Here is a 17,798-nt window from a genome sequence, read left to right as displayed (position 1 = left end):
CTGCCCGCTGGCCAGATCGGAGCTAGGAGCAACCTGAGAATGCGGCCGTATGCTTGGTCCGCCCACCGGAAGTCATCCTGTGGCATTATCCCTCCGCCTATGTTGAATTTAGAATAGTACTATGGATTCTGGTAAATATAAACTACATGGGGCCACAAGTACAAGGGCCACAATACTCCATGTCTGCCGGGAACAGGACCCTATACAGGGAGGAACAGGTATATTGATGACATATTCAACAGCGGCATTAGCCAAACTTCTCCGATTCACAAAAACAAGAATTACAAACCCACATTGTACACTGCAGGAAGGAGTGACTTGAAGTTAGTAATCAGTGTTAAGTTTTAAAGCATATTATCTTTTAGTGGGTTAATTGATTTAATTTTATATCCTCAATATCCCTTGATGGATTTTGCTTGTGAAGGTTGTCATATAAACGAGCCATCATGTATGATACATTCAGGATTAGTCTAAGGCAGGCATGTATAAACTGTGGCCCTCCAGCTGTGGTGATACTACAGCAAAACTGTGTCAAGGCATGCTGGGACTTGTAGTTTCTCAACAGCTGGAGGGCCATAGTTTGGACATGCCTGGTCGGAGGTACTTGTATGCTCTGGGGTCAATTTAAGTCCAATTTTGTTATTACTGTATAAAATTCTATTCTACTTTTTTTTATTTTATTTTGCCCTTGAGTCCTGAGGTTGTTGGTTGTTTTCTGCCCTTGAGTTCCACATCCTAGGATTACCCTGGGTAGCTTATAGTGAAGGTTAATGTAATGGGATAGGACACTACTGTAAGTCGACCCCATTTAGGTTGACATGCACTGAGTCGACAACTGAAGGTCAACAAGACTTCGGTGGACACTTCAAATAGTTCAACATGGCTATGGTCGACAGGGTTGGAAGGTTGACACAAGCATTAGGTTGACAATGGGAAGGTCGACAGTCAAAAAGTTGTTTTATTGTAGCCAACATGTGCCCACAGGTGGTATTTCACCTGACGGTGTCCATGTGGACTGTGTTGACATTCGGTACAAAAAATTGATGTCGACGTTTTGACTGTCAACCTTCCCATTGTTAACCTAATGCTTGTGTTGACCGTTCAACCCTGTCAACCTTAGCCACGTCAACCTATTTCATGTGTCAACCTAAGTCAGGTCGACCTTCAGTTGCCGACCCAGTGCATGTCAACCTAAATGTTGTTGACACAATGACCCATACCCTATTGTTATTTGAGTAGGCATGGCGCTGTACTATAGTGTCGGAGGCAGAGGAAGTAATTCATAAGTGACAAATCCACACAACTTTAGAGATGCTGGGGGAAATTTACTAAGTAGAGAGTTGTATTTCAAATGTGATGTTGCTATGGGCAACCAATCAGATACTATCTATTAACTATCTATTATCTTCTAGAACAGGCATGTCCAAACTGCGGCCCTCCACAATTTTGCTATTAGGGAATGTTAAAACTGTGGCAATGCATGCTGGGATGTGTAGTTTCGCAACAGCTGGAGGGCCACAGTTTGCACATGCCTGCTTTAGATAAAACACGTGACCCCTGTATGCACTGAGGTGCCCTACTTTTGCAGACAGAGTCCCAGGAGGTGGCGTCCGTGGTGAGCGCAAGTGAGATCCGGGTGGTGTCTGAGCTACTACAAATATCCCACGAGGGACTCCAAAAAGCCATCACCTACAAAGTGACTGTAAGTGTATGACTGGAGAGAACACACAGAGGGAATGCTGGGACGGAGACAAATATTTTTCTTTGGTTCCATAGGAAACAATGAGAGAAAAGATCTTAACTCCGCTGACGGTGGATAGCGCTGTTGATGCCAGGTAAGTCTTATGTGTAATAGGGTCAGCTCCAAGGTGACTTTAACAGGAGTATAAAAGTTATCAAGACAATGGTTCTTGTTGGGCCCAGGAGTACATTTAGAGTATGGGGGAGGTGTATCATTGCTTTGGGTCTATGTACCGAGAATTGGAGAGAGATAAAGTAGACAGGCATTTGGACAGACAGTGGGCGACGTCTCAGGCGCTCGTGAGCTGCAATGTTTACAGCTTACCGATCCATCCAGAATCGGGCCCTTAGTTTGGACCTGGCTTGTTGGTAATTGTAACCAATCTGTTTCTCACCGTCATTTTATAGGCTGTATTAAGCCTTCGAGAGAAATAAAGGGGAGACGGTTAAACAGTCAAACTGACATGTTACAGGAGTGTTTGAAAAATGACAGTTAGGAGTTGATTGTTCGGTCGCTTTCCAAGGTTTGGTGAATAGGCCCCTGTGTTTGTAATATGAGAGAAGCTGATTGGCTGGTACTTTATCTCCCCCTATGTGTATTAGTATACAGTTAAATATAGGTACCAGTACTGGACGGGGTGGACGGGGGCGCTGGCGATGATGGGCCATGGGAATGCCCAGCGTTTCATGGACGTTCCCATGCAAATGCTGGGCATTCACGTAACACATTCCCTCACATGGTTGTGGGGGATACGGTGGCGGCAGGGAGGGTTAGGTTATTGCGGTGGCGATTTGGCGGGGCGGGCACACTGGGACTTAGCGAGTCAACCAGAATCATGGCCCTATTCCATTGCATTACTAATTGTTTGCTTATCTTCCTTATTGTCATCTACTCTCATCAAATAAATAACAAATAATGAATCCTGCTAATTGGATGGACCAACTGTCCAGTTTCCAGCAGATTCAGCCACTAGAATGCTGATTGTTAGTGTACGACCAGTCTTACTCTTCACATACCATTTCCAGCCTAGCATATGACTGGTAGCACAGACATGCTCAGGTAATGATATTATGGTTAGTACATGTGATTATATCTGATACACATAAATAGATGAACACAGTGTTATTAGTAACGCCGGATAATAAATCACTGGATGAAATGGAGCAGTAGGTTGTCTACAGAAAATCCCACATTACCCCATTGGCGGTCAGTCAGATGCTATTACTGTGTATTCCAGAGATGCAATTGCCAAGATTTTATACTCGCTGCTGTTCAGCTGGCTCACAGACCGGATAAACAAGCTGGTGTACCCCAAGCAGGATGCCCTGTCCATTGCAATACTGGATATTTATGGCTTTGAGGTGAGATAATAATATTACTGTATGTGTTATATTAAGGTGACCAACCGGCCTCCTTTAGGGAGGACAGTCCTTCTTTTGTAAGTCCTGTCCTCCTTTTAAAAGTTTCCCCCTGTATTGCCATCAATAATATTGCGGCAGTGGCGGCTTCTGCGATCAGACCTCTCCCATTGTGCAGTGCTGTTTCTTTCTCAGGCTCAAACAGTAGCTTGTGCACAGGGGCTGGCTGGCAACTTTTAGCCTAGGGGGCAAGTCCAGAGCACTGGCCCATACCCCCCCCCCTTACTTTCTGGAAGACGGAATGCTTGTGCGCACCCTTGATGCCCATTACACTCCATACTGTGTTGGCAATTACCCAATGATCCCCACACCGTAATGCCCATTACGCCCCATACCGTGATGCCCAATGTGATGTCCACAGTGCCAGATTTGCCACCACACTGCCAGATATTCCGCCACAGTGCCAAAATACACATATGCCCCCACAGTGCCAGAGACACATATGCCCCCACAGTGCCAGATTTTCCCACAAAGTGCCAGAGAAACATATGCCCCCACAGTGCCAGATACACATATGCCCCCACAGTGCCAGAAATGCCCCCACAGTGCCAGAGGCACATATGCCCCCACAGTGCCAGATACACATATGCCCCCACAGTGCCAGAAATGCCCCCACAGTGCCAGAGGCACATATGCCCCCACAGTGCCAGAAATGCCCCCACAGTGCCAGAGACAAATATGCCCCCACAGTGCCAGATATTCCCCCACAGTGCCAGAGACACATATGCCCCCACAGTGCCAGATATGCCCCCACAGTGCCAGATACACATATGCCCCCACAGTGCCAGATATTCCCCCACAGTGCCAAATACACACATGCCCCCACAGTGCCAGAAACACATATGCCCCACAGTGCCAGAATTTGCCAGCAGCAACTCACCATTGTTGCTGTCTCTCGTCTGCTGCTTGGGGAGGGGGGGGGGCGGGGGAGAGTGCAGTACATGTCCCTCCTGCCCACATCCCAGTCCGGTGCATCCTGCAGCCCTTATTTCCATGCCAGAACACAGCCGCGGCTACAGGAAAATGGCCACCGGCCTCCTGCACTGAGGACATGTCCTCAGTGCAGGGGGGCGGCGGCCATTTTCCTGTGGCCGCGGCCATGTTCTGGAAGCCGCGGCCAGCGCAGGAGAGCTGGAGGAGGTGCGCGGCCCGCAGCAACTGGCTGGGTAAGCGGCCTGCGGGGCACATGGCACCCTGCCCCCCGGCCCAGCCCGCCCCTGCTTGTGCACATGCGCAGAAGCCACGTGGGAGCTGCTGCGGACACCAACCTGCCCGCAGCAGCACCACCCTGGGCTCTCAGCCCAGACCCCAGCTAGCTGCGCAGCACTCCCAGCCAAGGCCCTGTCTGGGCTGGGAGGAGGTAAGACACTGCACATGACACATTGAACATATTGGAGATGGGGCAGCAGAGAATGGGGAAGTGGTGGGGGGGGGATGTCAGTGCTGATATGGGTAAAAATGTTTTAAATGGGGATGTACAAAATGGGGTTGGCTTTTATTTTTCACTGCCTGGGATTGTAAGCCATGCTCCCTTGATGCCAGGCCACACCCCCACATTTGGGGCACGCGGTAATGTCCCTCCTGATGTGGATTAGAAGTTGGGAGGTATGGGATGCTGGGGTCCCAATGCATATGCTCGCACCTGGGCCTACGAGTCGCTAGTTCCCACCCTGATAGTCTATTTCGGTTTGATCCTTGTCTCTTTAATTTACGATATTTTTTTCTTCAATTTATTTGTGTTTTCCTTTTCATTGTAAAAAAGTGGGTCACCTTAGGTATTTCATCTTCCCTGTACTTATTAATTACAGTGGTTTTTACCATATTACTGGTTGTGCCCATATCTTTCCCTGAGGAACTTTTGCCATTTAACTCGAACTAGTTAATAAATCTGCTATAGTAATACAAATATGTAGTGCAATTATATCATACCCTCCAACATTTGTAGGGCAGAAATGGGTACACATACGGGAAGGGGCGTGGCCACATGTAAAGTGGGTGTGGTCACCTTTAAATTGGGCGTGGCCACACGTAAAGTGGGCATGGTCATATCCCCTTTCCAAATGTGTACTGGGAATTTTTTCCAAGATGCCTCTTGGCACCCCCCACCCTCCACATTCACCACTGGAGGAGGAAAGTGCTTCACCTGGCGGTGCTGCGCACTGCAGCTCATGGACTAATTTTGGAGGAAGGTTCCCACCACCTGGCCCCTCTGTGGTGGCGAATGGATGACACGTCTTGTCTGAGACCAGAAACTAGAGCACCGGAACCCACAGTAAGCGCCACGGAGCGGGAGAAACAGCGCACGCTCCTCCTTACTTCGACCCCAGACACATGGAGCCGGAGTCCGGAGAAGTGGTGACTCCATTGCCTCCGGCAGAAAACCGGTACAATCGGTACATCCATTTGGTACATCCATTTTTAGCCGGTACAGACTGTTAAAAAACGGTACTGTACCGGCTAAATCGGTACGGTTGGAGGGTATGCTATATCCATAGACACTTTTCTTTTATGGGGAATCTGCCATGTCAATCTTTTATTTCCCTAATTAAGGAAGGAATACAGTCGTTAGGTCGACACTATTAGGTTGACAATTGGAAGGTCAACAGTTACAAAGTTGACATGAGTTTTTCACGCTTTCACTGTAATATGTATCAGAGACCCTTTATGACCATATATTCCCGGCCAGAACCCCCTCATAGACCATTATATGCCGCAGATCCCCTCATGCTCCATTATCTGACAAACCCCCCCTCCATGCTTTAAACAAGTGGTTCACAACCACGGCCCTCACTGCTCACTAACAGTCCAGGTTTTAAGAATAGCACATGTGACTCAATTAGTCCCTCAGTTATTTAAATGTAAGCATCTGTGCTTTGGCTAAAGCAGGGATGGGGGAACCTCCGGCCCTCCAGCTGTTGTTGAACTACACATCCCAGCATGCCCTGCAACAAGTTTGGGCATGGTCAACTAGCAAATCTGTTGCAGGGCATGCTGGGATATGTAGTTCAATAACAGTTGCAGGGCCGAAGGCTCCCCATCCCTGGCTAAAGAATATGTTTTCAGCAGTGAAGATGTTGCCCATAGCAACCAATCATATTTTATCTGCTATCTTCAAGATAAATGATCATTTAAATCTGATTGGTTGCTATAGACAACATATCCAATAAAAAACCTCACTTAAAACCAAGGTTGGGAAACACTGATGTGGCCTCTAGTTCCACATAAGTCTGCCCCTGAATGATTTGTCTTCTCTACATTCTCAGAGTAACTCTGATTTGTCACCCGCAGGATCTCAACTTCAACAGCTTTGAGCAGCTCTGTATCAACTATGCAAATGAGTACCTGCAATTCTTCTTCAATAAAATAGTGTTCAAAGAGGAGCAGGTGAGTGTCCGCATGGCCGACCTACCTACCAGACAGAGAGGACAATGCAGATGTGGTTGCAGTAGCGTTGTATGTAGGTATAATGAAGACTTAATCGCAGGGCAAGTTTGTGCTCAAAATGGGCAAACCATGCGTCCGATTCAGATCTGCTTGCTGGTCTCTGAACATTCGCCGCGGTGTCTCTCCGCCCCTGTGCACACCTGCGAATACTTTCGCAGCCTTGCGCACAGGGTGTTACATGCGGGTCCCATGTGCACTGTATGTAACATTTGCAGAGAGAGTTAGATTTGGGTGCGGTGTGTTTAATCTGAAATCTAAATTGCAGTGTAATAATAAAGCAGCCAGTATTTACCCTGCACACAAACAAAAAAACTCCCCCAAAATCTAACTCTCTGTGCACGTTACATCTGCCCCACCTACAGTGCAGCATGGTTTTGTCCATTTTGAGAACACATTTGTCCTGTGATAAGGTCTGAATTAGGCCCAGAGCCCCTATATGTTATAGAGCAGCCACAGACATGTGTATGTTGTAGGTACAATATATATATTATTTCAGCAAGATGTTCTGCAGCAGGTGTGAGAACGTCCTGTTCCGCAGTTATATGTGTGTGTGTCTCACCTGCAGGAAGAGTACATCCGTGAGCAAATTGACTGGAGGGAGATCTCCTTTAATGATAACCAACCCTGTATAGACCTTATTTCCCAGAAGCCCTATGGAATTCTCAGGATCCTGGATGACCAAAGTGGTTTCCCACAGGTAACGTATATACTTACATTTAACTACTGACCATTCCTGCATCACCTGTATAATACTAGCAGCTGCCAGCTCGCTAACACCACCTACCCCTGCCTGTGACACCGGGACACTGTCTTACCTGTGTGATATTACCTGGGCCACCTGGTTTAATACCACCACCTGGCTAAGACTCTACCTGAGTAATGCCAAATGTGTCACCTGTCTGGCAGCCCAGAAGGCTTCTCGGCCTTTTGGCTAAGATCAAGTGTAGTATCTGTTCTTATCAGTTGGGTATGGACTGGCCTCCTGGCAGAGAATAGAGAAAGGCTGGTCTGAGTAGCTGCTCTGATGGGCGGAGGGTGTGGGACCCCTCGGTTTTTTCCCGGGAGCAGTGAAAGGGCTAGCTGAGTACCTTCACCTCTGCCAGTGGTAGGAGGCTCCGTAAACCCACTGGTAGGAGGGGGGGAGAAACACTGGGCCTAGTAGTTTGACTCTCTTGACGGGGTTCGTAGCCCCCGAAGGATGAGACAGCGAAAGGCTCAGTCTAGTATCCATTCCCAGGGAGCGGAGAAAGGCTGGGACTGAGTAGATGGCTCCTGTTCCAGAGGTTCGTAGCCTCTGATGGGGAGACCGCGAAAAGCTCAGCCTAGTATCTTAACCCTGGGAGCGGAGAAACACTGGGACTGAGTAGATTGCTCTTCCGAGGGGGGTGCAGCCCCTAAGGGAGTCTTTCGAAAAGCCCAGTGGAGTACCCATTCCCATGCCAGGGGCTGGAAAGTACCTGCTGGTGAGATGGAGAAACACTTGGTCGGACGCTGACTGGTCGGCTGCCTGGAGCCCGAGGCTGCACTGTGCCCCCGGGGTAACTCGGGGGTGCCTGATTTGCACTGGTGATGTCCAGCACCATGCACTGAATGGCACCTGCACCGCGCACTTCCCTCTAGGTTAGGCTACACGTCCTTACCTCGTCCTTTTGGATGGGGTAGGACAATTTTTTACACCCCCCACCCCGGCCTTCTGGCTAGGGCCTCTATTATTTATTTCTTTGATTTGCGCTTTTGAGCACTTCACGTTTTTCGTTAGTTTGTCACTTTTTTTGATTTGGGTAGTGCGGCTGTCCCTAACAGGCCTTCCGTTCCCCAAACGTGACTGGGACTCTTCACCTTTTGGGGAGAGTCCCGGTCCCCTCGAGGGCAACCCCGAGCCGCAAGGCGGAGGGAAGCCTAAGCGGGTCTCTCCAAACCTTCGGGTGCGGAGGACCCACCGTCCAAAACCCTTCCGGGGGTGGAGGAAACGCGGGTCTCTCTGAGCTTCGGCGAAGAGGACCCACCGTTCCCTTTTTTCCCTTCCTCGGCCTTATGGTTGAGGGGGGTTAGGGGAACCATGGGGCCTTTCTCCTTTGGGAGAGGGCCCACACGTTCGTACGGCTGCCCCCTTTGCACGTGTTTAGGCACAGCACTGGTGGTGGTGGGAGCACACCTCGGGCTGAAGAATAGAGAAAGGCTGGACTGAGTAACTGCTCTAACGGGCAGAGGGTATAGGACCCCCTCATGCCTGGGGCAGGGAAAAGTCTGGCTGATTACCTTTCACCCTTGCCAGTGGTGGGCGAGGTTGATGGCATAATTCCACTGGTAGGAGGGGGAGAAACACTGGGCCCCGTAGGTGGCTCTCTTGGTGGGGTTTGTAGCCCCTGAAGGACGAGACAGTGAAAGGCTCAGTCTAGTATCCATTCCCAAGGAGCGGGGAAAGGCTGGGACTGAGTAGATTTCTCCAATTCCAGAGGTTCATAGCCTCTGGTGGGGAGTCAGCGAAAAAGCCCAACTTAGTAGCTTAACCGCGGGATGCAAGAAACACTGGGACTGAGGAGATTGCTCTTCCTAGGGAGCCTCAACCCCTAAGGCAGTCATTCAAAAAGCCCAGTGGAGTATCCATTCAGGGCCGGTGCAAGACCCCAGGCGAGTCGGGGTGGGGGCGCCCCAGTGCCGGGGGGTTGAGGGCGAGGGGTACCTGTTGCGCCATCTGGGGAGCGGGCAGGGGGGTCCATGCTGGCGTCTGACAGGAGCCTGCAGTGGTGTCCGTGCCGCGTGGGTACCTGCGGCGCTGTGTATAAAGCTGGCGGTGGGGGGTCCCTACAGTGAATAAGAAATAACTAGCGCTATGCGGCGGCGCGGGAAGCGCTTCTGTTTTGAAAACACTGACCGCACGCTGATTGGCTGAATCTCATAGCTCGGCGGCAGGGCCGGCGCCACCACTAGGCAGGTCACTGGAGGGCGAAAGTGAGCTGGAAAGCTCTACCACCGCAGCAGCAGCGGAGCAGAAGAGCCGGAGGGAGAAGCACGGTGACCATATCGCATGTCTGGGAAGACACACCGCGCACCACCCCACCCCCCTGCGTCCGGGCAGACACACCACGCACCCCCCTCCCAGCATGGCAGAGACTCCGAAATCCCCCCCCCGACGTTCCGGCAGAGACACCGCGCACCCCCCGTCCCCCCCTGGCGGCCGGGCAGAGACACCGCGCACCCCTGCCTGCCCATACCTCCCCCCCCCCTCGGCGGCCGGGCAGAGACCATGCACACCCCCCCAGCAGTTGAGCGCTGGGGCACCCCTCCCGCCTGGGGGCGCTCCGGTTATTTCTTATTCACTGCAGGGACCCCCCACCGCCGCCAGCTTTATACACAGCGCCACAGGTACCTGTGCGGCAAGGACACCCCTGCAGGCTCCTGTCAGAAGCTGGCATGGACCCCCCTGCCCGCTCCCCAGCTGGCAAGTACCCCCTTTGCACGGGGCGAGGGGTGAACTGCCACCCTCCAGTGGCCGGCGCCCTAGGCAAATGCCTAGACCTGCCTAGTGGTGGCGCCAGCCCTGTATCCATTCCCATGCCAGGGGTTGGAAAGTGCCCTAGGTAGGAACGGAGAAAGACTTGGTTGTACGCTGATTGGCTGGCTGCCTGGACCCAGAGTTTGCACTGTGCACTGAAAACTCAGGGGTGCCTGAACCCTGCACTGGTGAGCTTTGGCACCATGCACTAGTATGGCACCTACACTGCACACTCTCCCTTTAGGTTAGCGCTGCACGTCCTTACCCTGGGCCTTTTGGCTGTGGTAGGACAATTTTTCACACCCTCACCCCGGCCTTTTGGCTGGTGTCTCTATTCTTATTTATTTTCCTCACGTTTGTCACTTTTTCACATTTTCTGTTTTTTGTTAGTTTGATCACGTTTTATTGGGCTGTAGGTACGACCCTTATGGGCTACCCACTCCCCACGTACCAAAGCTCTCTCCTTCGGGGGAGAGCTGTGGTCCCCGAAGGCGACCCCGAGCTGCAAGGCGGAGGGAAGCCTACCGAGAGCCGCTCCAAGCTTTGGTGAGGAGGACCCACCCGCTCTAACCCTTCCGGACGTTGAGGAAAGAGGGTTGCTCTGAACTTCGGCGAGGAGGATCCACCAATCCCTATTTTCCCCTCTTGGGCCTTTTGAGAGGGGTTAGGGGAGTAATGGGGCCTTTCTCCTTTGGGAGAGGGTCCATACGTACGTACGCCTCTATGCACAATTTAGGTCACTGCACTGGGTGCTGGAGCACCACCCGTGCTCCAGAAAAAAAACCTGTCTGGCAGCCCCATGTACAACCTACCCCTGCCTGTAACACTGGGACACTGTCTTACCTGTGTGATGTTACCTGTGCCACCTTAGCACTTCCTGCCACCTGCCAGCTGGCTAAAACTCTACGTGAGTAATGCCAGACATGTCTGGCAGCCACATGTAGAACCTAGCACTGGATCATTGTCTCACCTGCTGTGTCACCTGGGTAAAACCCTTCTTGTGTCGTATTACCTGAAAACTTAGCTGTGTCAGCCAATGTGAAGTTTAGTGAAGGTCACTGTGTCGGTGGGTAGGATTACCTTTTAGTTGCTAGACGACTTCTCTTCGCACAGATTCTTCACCGCGTCGGTTGGGAAAAACCACACCTACATAGGAACCAAGGGTCAGTTACAACTGCTTAAGTTTTATTTAGTAACAAACAGTGGCAAACAACAATAGACATGCGGCTACAACACCGTCAGTGACTTTATAAAAAGACAGAGCTGTAAACTAGTATTAACTAACAGTACCCAATTTCACACCCGCTTGGCGGGATATACGCTTCCACTGGTTCGACCAACCTTCAGCTAACTTACATTGGGTCCCTGTACCACCGGAGAGCGAGGGAATTGATCCTGCGGACCGTAACGGGGTATTCGAGGACACAACCCTCTCACTCAGCAGCGCCAGTGACACACATGGCCACTAGCCACTTACTGCACTACAATTACCGTATACAAAGGCAACACATAGAATATAAACACAAACAAAATGAACATTCAATAAAACCTGGTAGGGAAAGGACTAGCACTTCAACAATGAATCAAGGCTGTATCATGGTAATATCAATTTAGACCACAAGATGGTGCTGTTCTTCACTAACTAGAGGCAGCAGCGGCGTCTCTCAGTAAATAGTATGGAAAGTGAGCTTCCACATAGATCCACTGAAGTGGGTGAAAGAAACTCCGATTAACTTGGGGGTGATGCACGAATTCCTTTAGGGAACACTTGACTTGATAGTCTCACCTGGCTATTCCTATAAGTCCCTGGTGTCAGGTGTTGCACAAAGTCTTGCCCCTATATGGGGTATACACCCTCTGGGTGCTACAGGAAAACTAGGTTGGAGTGGGGTTTTGGAGAGTCAGCCCTCAGAGGTGAGGGGTGGGGGATCTCTGTGCACGCTGGGGAGGGCACACATGGGTGCGTCTGCAGTCTGCCTGGGGTGGCGGGTAGGGAAAGTTCCTGTGTTCTGGAACAAGTTGCAGGCTCCTGCCCGTCACTATACTGCCCCTGGATGTCTGCACGGCTGGCTGTGAGGTTCCCTTCTTCTGCCTGAGGGCGCACTAGTGTGGGCGCCGCAGCGTTTCCGCACTCAGTCACCCTTCCGGTCGGCTGCTCCCCGGTGTGTCTTCTCCGCTCCCTCTGCCGGTCTCTGCCCGCTCTCTCTTCAGGTCTCCCGGAGCATGCCAGCTCTCTCCCACGCCACCGGGTTCGCCGCCCTCCTCCTCTCTTCCATTCGCTCCCCGCACTTCCGTTCTCCCTCTTCACGTGCCGGACCCTTGACCTTCCTGGCACGTCCTCTTCTCTCCTCCCATTGGTCCCCCCCCGAGCTACCAATCAACCTGACTACCAGTGCTCTGCATGTTCAACCTAATTTTTTTTTTCAAGAAACTCAGGGAGCCCAAGGTGTGCTCCCACCACCAGTGCAGTGACTAAGTCGTGCATAGGGGGTCGTGTGATCGATGGACGCTCTCCCAAAGGAGAAGGGCCCCGTTACTCCCCTAACCCCTCTCAGCCAAAAGGCCGAAGAGGGGAAAAAAGGGATCAGTGGGTCCTCTTCGCCAAAGCTTAGAGAGACCCACTTTCCTCAACCCCGGAAGGGTCAGGACGGTGGGTCCTCTGCACCCAAAGGTTTGGAGAGACCCGCATTAGGCTTCCCTTTGCCTTACGGCTTGAGGTCGCCCTCGAGGGACCGAAGCTCTCCCCAAAAGGATGAGAGCTTCGGTACATTGGGGAGTAGATGGCCCATAAGGGTCAACCACACAACCCCCCAAAAAACGTGACAAACTACAAAAAAAACAGAGAACGTGAAGAAGGAAGAGAAATAAATAATAAAGAGGACCCCAGCCAGAAGGCCTGGGTGGGGGTGTGAAAACTTGTCCCACCCCATCCACGAGGTAAGGACGTGCAGCCTAACCTAGAGGGGAAGTGCACAGTGCAAGTGCCAAACTAGTGCATGGTGTTTTTGGGATCACCGTGCATGTTCGGCACCCCCGAGTTTCCCCGAGGGCACAGTGCAGCCTCGGACTCCAGGCAGCCAGCCAGTCAGCGTCCGACCAAGTGTTTCTATGCTCCACCAGCAGGCCCTTTCCGGCCCCTCGCATGGGAATGGATACTCCACTGGGCTTTTCAATGAGTCTCCCCCGCAGAGGCCTAATAGACCAACTGAAGAAGAAGAAAACACCTACTCAGTCCCGACGTTTCACCTCTCCCAGGGATTGAGTACTAGGCTGGGCTTTTCGCTGTCTCTCTGACTGAGGATACCAGCCCCCCAGGCCAGAGAGCAATCTACTCGGTCCCAGCTTTTCCCGTCTTCCTGGGAGTGAATACTAGACCGGGCTTTTTGAGTGACTCTCCCTCAGAGCCTATAAACCCCTCAACAAGAGCCCCAACTACTCAGCCTGATGCGTCTCCCCTCCCTACCAGTGGAAAGAATGGTATTCCCTCCCCTAGCAGGGCGTAGATACTCAGCCAAACCTTACACCTGCCCAGAAAATGAGGCTCTCAGGCTTCCTTAGCTCAGTAGCAAGGTGGTTTGGTCAGGCCTTTCTCTATTCTCTGCCAGGGGCCGGTCCAGACCTAACTGATAAGAACAGATACTACACTTGATCTTAGCCAAAAGGCCGAGAAGCGATAATAACCACACTGTGCCACTAGGGTGGTAGCCTTCCTGTGACAGCCAGGTGGTACAGGGACTATAACTAATGGTTGCCTACCTGACCCTCTCCATGAGGGAGACAATGCTCTGTTCCAGGACTTCCCTGGTAATGTATGACTGCCATCACCTGTGGGGAGCTAGGCAATTGATAAGAAAGGTGATTCACCACAGGTGCTGGCAATCATACATTACCAGGGAAGTCCAGGAACATAGCATTTCCTCCCTGAAGGAGAGGGTCAGGTAGGCAACCCTGTGTAATATTAAGCCATATTTGTGTTGTGATTACCTGGATTGCAAATTCCTTTCGTGTCGCTGTCTCTTGCAGGCCACGGACCACACCTTTTTACAGAAGTGTCACTACCACCATGGCACCAGTGAGTTGTACTGCAAGCCAAAGATGCCCCTCCCTGAGTTCGGGATCAAGCACTTTGCTGGGAAAGTCACTTACCAGGTGCGTGTCACACAAGCTTCCTGTCTACCTGCTTATTTTCAGTTACAGACAGTAATCCCTTAAATTGTGTACACACGGCGGCCATTTCAGCACATATCACTGGCAATATGGCCGCTGAGCAACCATACTGCCAGTGATTTCATGTGCTGTGGGAGATAACTCGCTGGGAGCGCGCGCTCCCGCTGCCAGCCCTTCATGGTCACTGGTCGCAGGAGCCTGCTCCTCCAATTATGGCTAAGAATTGCTGGTTGCTGGTGCACAATGCACTGTGCACCCGCGACCAGCAATTTCTAGTCAAAATGGGGTAGAGACAGAATGAGACAGAATGCCTTGCTATTTTCAGCCAAATCGCTGGTCGCTGATGAAAACAGTACACTGAGCAATGTATTGCGGAGAGATTTTAAGCCAAAATCGCTCAGCGACCAAATTGCACCGTGTATACACAGCTTTACACCAGCGCTTCCAGATCTCAGTCACACTAAGGGTCCAGGTATTAAGGGTATCCATGCATGAGCACAGATGCTTAAATCTTCATAACTGAGGTACTAATTAATTCACCTGTGTTCAAGTATCCTTAAACTTAAAACCTGGACTGTATATTACTGTGGACATTTTGTGTATAAGCAGCACTACTGCTGTGGGCATTATGGTCCTTATTCTGGTTGACTCGCAAGGCTGCGAAATTTGCTGCCCCAGGCGCGGCCTGCTGCCTGCACGGCCCCCCCTCCCCAACCCCCCCAGGTATGTGAATGGATGATTTGCATAATCATCCATTTAAAGCCTTGGGTGCGGGGGAGAAACCATTCTTTAGCACTCGCAGAGCTGAGACACCACCAGCATGACATGCTGGCACCTTGTGTGAGGACAGGGCAGGCAGCTGACTTCTGCTTGCACCCGCGTCATTGGGTAATTACCATGGGAATGCCCAGCATTGTCATGGTAACGCCCAAGAAACGCTGGGCATTCCCATAGGCAAATCCCCCTGCCCGCCTCCCCACACCCCTCCGGGCCCCCTGCCCGTAGTTCTGTGTTCGAGCAGAGTGGGCGCTTGCACACAGCGGCTGCACATGTGCATTAAAAAATGTGCATGCGTACTCATGAACAATCGATCCCCACATGCGAATTCGCGGGGGACCGATTGAATTAGAATAACCCCCTATGTGTATAAGCAGCACTACTATTGATTAATATAATGTGAATAATGGGCACTAATGTGTGTCATAATGTGAATAAGAGGCACTACTATGTGATGTAATATGCATCAGGGGCACTTCTGTGAATTTGATTGTGCTACTGTGTAGTGTAATTTGAATTGGGGGTACTATTGTTTAACCACACCTCTTGGGAGACTACTGTCCCTTTATAAAGTGTGGGAGTTAAGGCACAAATTTATAGTTTGTATGGGGTGCTGAAATCTCTGGCACTGGCCATGGCTCCTCCTAATGAGGGTGTGGTTCTAGCAGGTAAATTAGTTCACAACATAGTAATCCACAACTCATTTAGTTGTGGGTTACTATATGTTGATCCTTTTGTTATTGTTTTCTATTACGTTTTAGGCAATAAAGTATTTTGACTGATTAATGAAGGAGATAGGCAGAATGACAAGGAAAGTAAAACATTTTCTCCCGTTATCTGTTTCCTCTCACTCCTCTCTCAATTACTTATAGTAATTTAATATTGGTTTCCCCATATGGTCGCAGAGAGAGTTTTAAATGTGTCCGTTTATGTTTCAGGTCTACAAATTCTTGGACAAAAATTATGATCAGGTCAGACAAGACGTCTTGGAACTTTTTGTCAACAGTAAAATCAAGGTAAGGATTTCAGCATTGCCTCTGATGGGCTGGACCAAAGCTAATGAGAATACGGCCAGTCAGTCCACATGAGGCATGAGGCACAGAAACTACAAGTGTTGTAACTATATATTATTAGGCCCCAGAGGATTCAGGTACAGAATCATAACTATGGGAAGGGATTGCTAGGGCTAGGCTGCGGGAGGGGATGGCTAGGGTTAGGCTGCGGGGAGGGGAGGTTAGGATCAGACTGCGGGGAGGGGAGGTTAGGGTTAGGCTGCAAGAGGGAAGGTTAGGGTTAGGCAGCAGGAGGGGAGGTTAGGGTTAGGCAGCAGGAGGGGAGGTTAGGGTTAGGCAGCAGGAGGGGAGGTTAGGGTTAGGCAGCAGGAGGGAAGGTTAGTCAGCAGGAGGGGAGGTTAGGGTTAGGCAGCAGAAGGGGAGGTTAGGGTTAGGCAGCAGGAGGGGAGGTTGGTCAGCAGGAGGGGAGGTTAGGGTTAGGAAGCAGGAGGGGAGGTTAGGGTTAGGCAGCAGGAGGGGAGGTTAGGGTTAGGCAGCAGGAGGGGAGGTTAGGGTTAGGCAGCAGGAGGAGAGGTTAGGGTTAGGCAGCAGGAGGGGAGGTTAGGGTTAGGCAGCAGGAGGGGAGGTTAGGGTTAGGCAGCAGGAGGGGAGGTTAGGCAGCAGGAGGAGAGGTTAGGGTTAGGCAGCAGAAGGGGAGGTTAGGGTTAGGCAGCAGGAGGAGAGGTTAGGGTTAGGCAGCAGAAGGGGAGGTTAGGGTTAGGCAGCAGGAGGGGAGGTTAGTCAGCAGGAGGGGAGGTTAGGGTTAGGCTGCAGGAGGGGAGGTTAGGCAGCAGGAGGGGAGGTTAGGGTTAGGCAGCAGGAGGGGAGGTTAGGGTTAGGCAGCAGGAGGGGAGGTTAGGGTAAGGCAGCAGGAGGGGAGGTTAGGTTTAGACTGCAGGGAGGGGGGGTAAGGTTTACGCTGCGGGAGGTTAGGGGTAGGCACTAGGGGGAGCAATAGGGTTAGGCTGCAGGAGGGGAGGTTAGATTGAGGCTGCAGTTAGGGAGTTTAGGGTTAGGCTGCAGGAGGGGAGGTTAGGGTTAGGCTGCAGGAGGGGAGGTTAGGGTTAGGCTGCAGGAGAGGAGGTTAGGGTTAGGCTGCAGGAGGGGAGGTTAGGGTTAGGCTGCAGGAGGGGAGGGTTAGGGTTAGGCTGCAGGAGGGGAGGTTAGGATTAGGCAGCAGAAGGGGAGGTTAGGGTTAGGCTGCAGGAGGGGAGGTTAGGGTTAGGCTGCAGGAGGGGAGGTTAGGGTTAGGCTGCAGGAGAGGAGGGTTAGGGAGCAGGAGGGGAGGTTACAATTAGGCTGCAGGAGAGGAGGTTAGGATTAGGCTGCAGGAGGGGAGGTTAGGGTTAGGCTGCAGGAGGGGAGGTTAGGATTAGGCTGCAGGAGGGGAGGTTAGGATTAGGCTGCAGGAGGGGAGGTTAGGGTTAGGCAGCAGGAGGGGAGGTTAGGGTTAGGCAGCAGGAGGGGAGGTTAGGGTTAGGCTGCAGGAGGGGAGGTTACAATTAGGCTGCAGCAGGGGAGGGTTAGGATTAGGCTACAGGAGAGGAGGGTTAGGGTTAGGCAGCAGGAGGGGAGGTTACAATTAGGCTGCAGGAGGGGAGGTTAGGGTTAGGCTGCAGGAGAGGAGGTTAGGGTTAGGCTGCAGGAGAGGAGGGTTAGGGTTAGGCTGCAGGAGGGGAGGTTAGGGTTAGGCAGCAGGAGGG

At 51.5% G+C, this 17,798-nt stretch overlaps 1 protein-coding gene and 2 pseudogenes across 1 annotated transcript in view; 2 read left to right on the top strand and 1 right to left on the bottom strand.

Moving 5' to 3' along the window:
- The window catches only part of MYO15A (myosin XVA), a 140,949-nt gene that overhangs the window by 25,273 nt on the left and 97,878 nt on the right, over window positions 1-17,798 (top strand). Inside the window, exons 10-16 of the mRNA XM_083154966.1 lie at window positions 1,589-1,702; window positions 1,777-1,835; window positions 2,979-3,102; window positions 6,448-6,543; window positions 7,169-7,300; window positions 14,123-14,248; window positions 15,982-16,059. Coding sequence (XP_083011092.1) covers window positions 1,589-1,702; window positions 1,777-1,835; window positions 2,979-3,102; window positions 6,448-6,543; window positions 7,169-7,300; window positions 14,123-14,248; window positions 15,982-16,059 — 729 coding nt within the window. The remainder of the gene's footprint in view (window positions 1-1,588; window positions 1,703-1,776; window positions 1,836-2,978; window positions 3,103-6,447; window positions 6,544-7,168; window positions 7,301-14,122; window positions 14,249-15,981; window positions 16,060-17,798) is intronic.
- Window positions 7,515-7,652, top strand: LOC146025458 (U2 spliceosomal RNA; annotated as a pseudogene).
- On the bottom strand, window positions 13,668-13,774 carry LOC146025455 (U2 spliceosomal RNA; annotated as a pseudogene).

Source organism: Crinia signifera, chromosome 7 (genome assembly GCF_055691185.1).
Source record: "Crinia signifera chromosome 7, ASM5569118v1, whole genome shotgun sequence".
Lineage (NCBI taxonomy): Eukaryota > Metazoa > Chordata > Amphibia > Anura > Myobatrachidae > Crinia > Crinia signifera.
This window is presented reverse-complemented; position numbering and strand designations above follow the sequence as displayed.